The sequence below is a fragment of the Cynara cardunculus genome, assembly GCF_001531365.2.
Source record: "Cynara cardunculus var. scolymus isolate 2C chromosome LG 14, CcrdV1, whole genome shotgun sequence".
NCBI lineage: Eukaryota > Viridiplantae > Streptophyta > Magnoliopsida > Asterales > Asteraceae > Cynara > Cynara cardunculus.
This window is the reverse complement of record NC_037541.1, coordinates 12,913,605-12,921,914: the sequence shown is the minus strand read 5'-3', so window position 1 is coordinate 12,921,914 and position 8,310 is coordinate 12,913,605. Positions and strand designations below refer to the sequence as shown.

The window sequence follows — 8,310 nt, the reverse complement described above, 5'->3', positions numbered from 1 at the left end:
GAGATCACCCTGAAATTTTAAGCCTCAAATTCTCATATTTTTGAGGTAGTTTAGAATCACACAAACACTATAACTGCTATCAAAATTAGCAACAAAAAAAAAAGTTGTTGCAAAAGCACAAGAAAAGATCCTGAATATCAAAGGATAACAACTTTTTTTCATGAAAAAAGAACAGATTATCGGCAAATTCAAACTTACCCATCCGTAAACCGTAAACATGCAACCAATAGTTGGTCTAATTGTGATTATYGTCCACTGGAAACACGCCTTAACTGGCCAACCCACCCATTGGGATTTGTTATATTTTATAGTATTTCAGGAGAGAAATTCCCTTTAAATTTCCACCAAAAGAAATCCCCAAGAAGCTCAATCCAATGGAATTACATTCAAGTTTGGCAATTTAGAAAGTACGTTTCTAGAGGTTAAGATATCAAACTTTGTGAAGACAGACTCTGCTTAAAGAGTTCCATGGGGTATTCATTTGAACTTGCAAAAATCTTCCATTTCAATGTCCGCTAAAGCTTAACCATTTTATCTCTAGAAAATGTCAAAAAAACACTAGCAAAACCCATAAAAAACAAAAAAATTCAAGTCATCCCCCATAGATATACTCATTTGAACTGCTCCAGAGAGTTCCTAGTTAAGTGGTCACACCGTCACATTAAGTTTATTGTCTGAACTCATGTAAGTTATATAATATCATAACCACTATAAATCACGCCTATGAGGTTGCAAACAGTAGTAGTGTTTCCTTAAAACTAAGTGTTGGGTTGACCCAGAAAATAGTTGTATGCATAGAGTTTGTGACTGGACTAAGGGAAAACTTCTAATCATATAAACCCTAGATCTTCTAATTCAAAAATCAATTTTCTCATAAAAGTTTTTAACTCTTCCAACAAGTAAAAATGGAGAAGTATTGAAGGTTTCAACTCCAATGACGGCTAATGGACGTTCATATTATTTTCAAGGTATGCAAGAAAATACGTATCCAACGTAATATCAAAGATTTAATTACACCTTCAATCCCTCAAACCTAAAATGCTTTTGTGAAGAGGATGTTAGTATTGATGCCACATTGGAGAATCATGTTGCCTCGTCATGTCAGAATATACGCACAAAAAACACACCCTTTTACATGGAGGCAACGCAAAAACTTATTTATTCCTTAATGGTTTAGACTACTTTGGTCGCATTAAGTAAAGCAAGATAAGGCTTGATCTTAAGTATATGCACATTTCATACATTTTAAGGTGAAAACTACGAAGAAATCTTTACCTTTTTCATTGGTTTGGTATTAAACTTTTGTAAATGTGTTTGTATATATGTTTGTGTGTATATATATATATATATAGAGAGAGAGAGAGAGGGAGGGAGGGAGGTTAGGGGAAAACCCCAAAAAAAAAAGATTGAGGAACATTCTGATAACCGTTCATTTGGACCGTATGCACATGTGCAAACAAGTAATTGAAGTTGTTTCTTGGTTTTCTATGCACGTGTGCATGTTATGCACATGTGCATAGCGGAGAAATTGGGTTTAGGTGCTAGTAAATTGCGTAAAAATACTTGTATGCACATGTGCATACAGTGCAGATAAATGGTTATCAAGGTGTTCCTCGGCTTTTCACTTTTTTGTGGTTTTCCCCTAAACTTGACCCTATATATATAATTCACACACACGCAAATGCACCCTGATATTTTAGAGTTTCAAATTCTTAGACCCTCCTATTTATGCATCATGCACCCATATTATTAAAGCATAAAGTAAAACCAAGTTAATACTTTTAAAGAACGAAATATCAGTACATACATTGACGTCATAATCAATCAATCATGTAGTGTTCATGCACATATATAATATACATCTTTAGTCAAGGCAATACTTTTAACTTTTTTGCAGATGGCAAAGAAATGCTCATATTCTTGCATTCAAGTCTTATGTTGGTTGTCAAATTCATGATATGAAAAGCCGTAACTTTACAACGTACCTGTCAATTTGCTCTTTTATTTCAGGATCTATCCCATCACCTATATCACAATCATCAAATTCATCCTCGAGTCCGAATCTATCATCTTCTGAATCTTGTAACTTCAAAAGCTCATTGATATTGGGTAGACAATGACCTTTGACCCTGTCATCATGACCCACTGAACTAATGCCATTTGATTCCTGAAACGTATGACAAATGTGTTTTATTTAATGAATTTGTTCAGTTTAGATGAGAAAGGGTATTCACAATTACTTTGCAAAGAATAAAGTTTGATGATTGACTTCTAAAATCATACTTGGCCACTCATTGCATGCAAATCATTATTTTTCTAAACATGCAAAAATAACACTATAATTTGCAAAAATGAACAATCTTGGACAAAAGAATGCCAAGTACTACGGCTGTTTTACATTTACATTTCCACAAGTCCAAAATTGCTCACTCTTGCAAACCTGGTGAGTTCTTTTTGGCATATTTGCAAGAATGATGGTTGGTTTGCAATGATAAGTCAATTATGATGGTTCAGAAAGCCCATCAACGATTAATTTTAATAATGATAAGTTCAGTTATGAACCTTGATGGCATTGTTTGGAGCTGCAGAGCTGTTTGAGATTGTGCATACAGGAGCATTCTTCTGTTGGTCCTTTCTTCTGCGATTTTTCTTTTTGTTCTTTACTGTTTTTACTTCCTTTGAATCTGCAAGACTGAATTAATTAACTTCTCTTTGACAATTAATTAACTTCTCTAGACTCACGGTTTTAAGCGTGTCCAATAGAGGAGGTATCCAGTCCCTTGTAAGGCAACCTTTGTTCTCCTCCCCAACCGATGTGGGATCTTACAATCCACCCCCCTTGAGAACCCCGCTGGCACCAGTCTGGTTCCCGGATCTGATACCGTAAGTAACACCCCAAAGCCCAAAGCAACAGACTGGCCCAATAACTTCAGATCCAACTTACAACCATGGTGGAAGTTATTGGTAGCCCACAACTTGAGGCTTATAATGAGCTCACAAATCCTATTTTCTATCCATGTGGAACGAGTTGTTAAATTAACTATCAATATATAAATGTAAATTAGAAGCATAAACAAACATTGCTTTAACAAGTAAATGACAAGCATTGAGCACCACCTTGTCAAAGAATAAACATGGAGGAACCAGTATGTAATGAAAAGCAATATAAAATATATGGATAATGTAAAAGAGAAGCAAGTATGCATACTGATGAGATCGGAGAGCGAGGGAGGTACCTCCATTTTCTCCATTGATAAATGACAGGAGTTCATCGACTGAACGATCATCTACATGCTCTGCTTCAACCTCAACATTCTGAAAATCCAAAACCCAACCACCATCAGTCTCAAATATGGCATGTGACTTTGTAGCCAAAACCTTACATACAACTCCCTCCGTCCCAAAATAAATGTCCAGAATCAAAAAGGCAGAGAGTTTTAGAAATGTATAGCTATTAAACTTTTTAATCAACTAGATGACAATTTTACACTTAATAATAGGAGTAATGAATTCCTTCATCTCATAATTAAGAGTAGAATTGGAAAGTAGACACTTACTTTTGAAAGTGGACACTTATTTCGGGACAAATTAAAACAGTAATGTGGACACTTATTTTGGGACGGAGGGAGTAACTTACAACAGATGAGCTGAATTCTTGATCAACATCCCTCCCCAACCCCTACCCCAGTGCCAGCAGAAAGACGGCATTTAGGCTTGGTTATGCATAGTATTTCAAACATTCAAAGTTACACATACATTAACAAGAGAAAATAATTGTTTGTGACCAGAAAATTTACCTTCAGTTTCTCTTTTTCTTTTAGTTCTTTCCTCTTTCTTGCATATAGTCTATTCAATAGTCGGATCCGTGGATCATCAGTTATATTTTTCAAAGGCTCCAATTTCTCTTCCTGCATCAATTTAATCGGTATTATTACTAAATGCCCGTAAAGCATATAAGTCCTTAGAAACAGTACGAAAGGACATGCCACACATATACACTACATGCAAGCGGAAAACACCTCTGTTAGATCATCGGGTATATGAAAAGTTTCACGGATCTCTTCAGGAGTTTTCCCTTCAATCATTCTTGCAAGTGCCCGACTGGTAAGATCAACTAATGGCTTTAATTGCAGACTGTCAGCAGCAGATGTTAACTCACAGAGCCTATTTGTGTCCATACGGATAAACTTCTCATCAAACGACTTCCGCTCCTATGCACAAGGAAAGGTAAGAAACCCAAGTTTGTTTTCGTTACTCGAGAAAACAGTTACATGAAATCGGGTCAGGTTCAGAGGGAAACCGCAAAAAAATGAAAAACTGAGGGACACCCCGGTAATCGTTCATCTAGACGGTGTACACATGTGCATACAAGTAATTCATAAGCAATTTGTGTTGTATGCACATGTGCATAACATGCACACGTGCATAAAAACCAAAACACAGCTTCAATTATTTGTATGCACATGTGCATACCATCCAGATGAATGCCTACCAAGGCGTTCCTTAGTTTTTTGGTTTTTTGGGGGGGTTTTCCCTGAAACTCCCTCGTATGAAATCATTATGTTGTATTCATGATTAAGCAATTAACTAGAAACACATCCATTTTTCTGTGAATAAGCAAAAGACATATCAGCTTTAAGAACATACATACCTTATTAGAGCGCCCTGGGACCTGATGAAATCGGCAATAATCGAGGATTAAACTTAATGTGACGGGATTTACTCGGGCTGGAAGAGAGATTGGATAGGTTTTTGAAGATCCCATGCCTGCATGTATCTCATGACATATCAAAGGACAAAATATAGCAACCTCCTGTTCCACTTGTTGAATCGACCCATCAGCAGTTTGAAGCCATATATAAGACCTCATCATCTGAAAAAAAGACAAGAATAGAATCATGCAATAGAAGTCAAACATCTGTTAGTTCCTGTGAATAGTGATAAACCCATTAGCTTCATGCCTTGACTTTAAGTTTCAACAATGAATTCAATATGGTTATAAATTTTTTGTAAAAGATATCAATGGTTCGATACGATCATCTTGTTTCACTGGAAAATGAATACAAGTACATACTAATTACTTACTTAAATTTGTACTGCATCATTATTTTGTATGTGAGTTTGAACACATTGAGGATTCAGATTTTTCAAAACCCCAAATTTGAGTTCAGCATTTTTCAGTAGTTGATGTCTAACAATTAATAAATAATTTAGTACATGACCCTTTAGGCCTTTTGGGAATTCGAAACCCATAAAAGCAAAGGTACATTTGGCAATCAATTTTTTGTTGATGTTTTCCAAGAACTGCAAACAGACTAAAGAAATGGTTTACGTTTTATAAAAAAAAAAGAACTGGTGTTCACAAAAACTTCTCGACATTATTTATAAAATTGTAAACATGGTTTTGATGCTTTCACATTTTACAAAACTGATTTGCCATTAAAGAAACTGAGTAGACTATTTGATTCTAATAAGATAGAGGATTAAAGCCACAGAGAAAAAAAATCTGTCGATATATTTTTCGAGAGTACAGTATTCCACCAACTAGTAACTCAGGCCAGATCTTTTTGAAAAATGAGAGAAATCAACAAGCACAAAAATCCTATAAATGAAAGATATAAAAATGGAATATTCTAACCAAGCGTGTTTCTATTCCGTCGTCCAACAAAAATCACATTACCATTTTACATAACAATGAAACAGTAACAGAGGTCAAAAGTATTTTCGCTAGTTTTAAGGACGAAAAGGATAAAGTGATCAAGTACTAAATAGAACTCCTAATAAACATAACGAGCCTGAGTTCAAACAGTAACAGAGGAGCCAAAAAGAATCAAGTATAAAAGCGAATTGAAAGCAGAGAGTGGATATGGAGAAAAGACGGGGGAAATCATATGTGATACCTCAGGTTTAATCACATCCGGTTCTGACATTATGCCAGGATAATAAATCCGCTACAAATGGATGGCACACTGATAAGTATAACCTGTATTCAAGATTTTGGGTAAAAACTTTAGAGAAGAAGTTAGAAATTGACGACCCATCTGCAACACAACACCATGAACCTGATTGACCGAGTCTATTGCCAATAATTCTTTCATAAATCAGGTCAGCAAGTCGGTAAAAGCATAAAAAGACATGCCAGTTGGCAGAATTACAAATTGTTAAATGCAGCCATGATATCAAAATTCCTCATATAGAAATCACCGGAATTGCTAAAAACATGGCTGATAGTACACTACGCATAAGCATCATATTCTTTTTCTTAGGAGTCATTGACCTTTTCAGCCATCGTACTGGGATTTTCATTGCAGGCAAATGATCGTACTTCTAAAAATGCCCGAAACTTGCCAAGAATGAGTGATTTTGGACAAAAGGTAAAAGTACCCAATTACCATAAGATTTTTCCTTGTCTTTATATTTCCACAATTGTTGCTCATCCTTGAAAAATAGTGTTTTTTTGGCATTTTGGCACGAACAATAGTTTGTTTGCAATGAAAAGTCAAATGTGATGGTTCAAAAGTTGATAACTCTTTTCCGTAGACATAAAAAACAGATAAAACAACTCTATTGCAAAATCACTGACATAAGAGACTGAACTCTATGAAGTCGGTAACCATTATAATTGTAAGGGCATAGTTTCAACCTAAACAATCAGACCTACAAAGGTCACAACTTCACATTGGTTGCCATGATGACGCTTGACACATTTTAATTGTTCAGATTGTGAATCAGAAGCATAATAAACACCATATTTGTTAAATGTGCCAAAACTTTTTTTGTCTAACATCTCTGTAAACAGGTCGGTCGTATTTTGTATGACATAGACCACAACCAGAATCATATTTGAAAAGTAACCCTTTACCACATAATTCTTGAATCTAAAGAAAAAAGTTTATTTTTTAAGAATGATTTATAATGATGTTTACACCCAAATAACTACCGTGCGGGAGGATGAAAACAACACGGCTAATCAGCACCGCATAAATGTGTTCGAACCCCCAATCCGGAAAACCTTTCATTCCAAATCGATAATTGGGATGTTGAAGCGTTAGAAAAATAGTAACCAGAGAAATCTGTATAGTTCTTCCTTCTTAGGAATGCCTGCGGCATTGAGCAATAGTAATATCAAACATTTTTCACGAGGTTCCCCACCCTAACCAAAAATAATAACAAAGAAAGAATGAAAAAGAATTGCCTTTTGTAATTTGATTAATTCATGGACCAATTAGCAATAGATAACGTTATTCCTCGTAGTCCACAGAATAAATGAACTTCCATTTTTTCAACCGATTAATTTTAGCAACTAAATGAACAGATAATGATGTGCAAGAGACCAGAAAGAACATCAAACTGGTTTGTTAACATGCAAAACCCTAGAAAGGTGGATACACCACTTCCATTTCAACTTTAAAAAGACGATTTATTTATGCAAGTATTGGAAATAATTCCCATTGGTTTAACCTGATTAATTATAGCAACTAAATATATGGATATTAACATGCCATAAACAACACTAAACTCATTCAACTATTTGTAAAAAGAACTACTGAATGGAGTTCCAATCTATTTAAACCAAGTTGTTTCAACATAGATTGAAATCAGCCCCTATTGCCCCCTTTTAATTTTAGCAACTAATCAAACAGATAATACCATATTAATAACACCAGCATCGTTCATTAATCTGTCCAAAACCCTACACCCATCCATTACCAATTTTTCAAAAATGGATTTGATTCTTCAAAAGTAAGAACTCACTTTAACCTGATTAAGTTAAGCAACTAAATAAACAAGCACTGTATTATTCTAATTAGCATCAAAATCAAACCAATAATTCAACAATTTCCCAAAACCCTAGCCCTAAACCGCCCATCCATTACCAATTTCAAAAGATATCTATTCCATTTCTCGGCCGATTTCAATCAAACAAACAAAAACCTAAGAAAAACAGGCTAAACCGAAGTTCGTGACTATACAACACTGAAAAAATCAACAACTTTTACAGCAACTTACATCAATGAAACAAACCCACAAACAATCGCCAACAGACTCGAATAACAACAATTACCCATTTCAATCAACGCGCAATCTCATACATTCATAAAAATGAAAACGAGATTACAGTTTCGTTACCTGAATGAAGATCTAATAGAGATTCGAGAACAAGGGCTGTACAATTGTTGCGAAATTTGGCGGTTATTAGCGGAATCAATTAATGGATAAGAGCGAGAGAGAGAGGAGAATTTGTGTGTTTTTCCTCTATATATCTCCAATTCTACATATACCTGTGCGATACCCTGTGTGTGTGATTCT

At 35.1% G+C, this 8,310-nt stretch overlaps 1 protein-coding gene across 2 annotated transcripts in view; it reads right to left on the bottom strand.

The window, feature by feature from the left end:
* LOC112526538 (SKP1-like protein 21) overlaps window positions 1-8,310 on the bottom strand; it is a 12,457-nt gene extending 4,147 nt beyond the window's left edge. The window contains exons 1-9 of one of the 2 annotated variants that reach the window (XM_025136863.1): window positions 8,131-8,262; window positions 6,941-7,101; window positions 5,901-5,983; window positions 4,652-4,873; window positions 4,020-4,211; window positions 3,798-3,908; window positions 3,237-3,315; window positions 2,563-2,684; window positions 1,986-2,167 (exon numbers count right to left, since the gene is read on the bottom strand). In XM_025136863.1, the coding sequence (XP_024992631.1) occupies window positions 1,986-2,167; window positions 2,563-2,684; window positions 3,237-3,315; window positions 3,798-3,908; window positions 4,020-4,211; window positions 4,652-4,873; window positions 5,901-5,930 (938 nt within the window). In that variant the 5' untranslated portion in view covers window positions 5,931-5,983; window positions 6,941-7,101; window positions 8,131-8,262. Of the gene's footprint in view, window positions 1-1,985; window positions 2,168-2,562; window positions 2,685-3,236; window positions 3,316-3,797; window positions 3,909-4,019; window positions 4,212-4,651; window positions 4,874-5,900; window positions 5,984-6,940; window positions 7,102-8,130 lie in introns of both variants that reach the window. The other variant, XM_025136862.1, reaches the window with a different exon arrangement.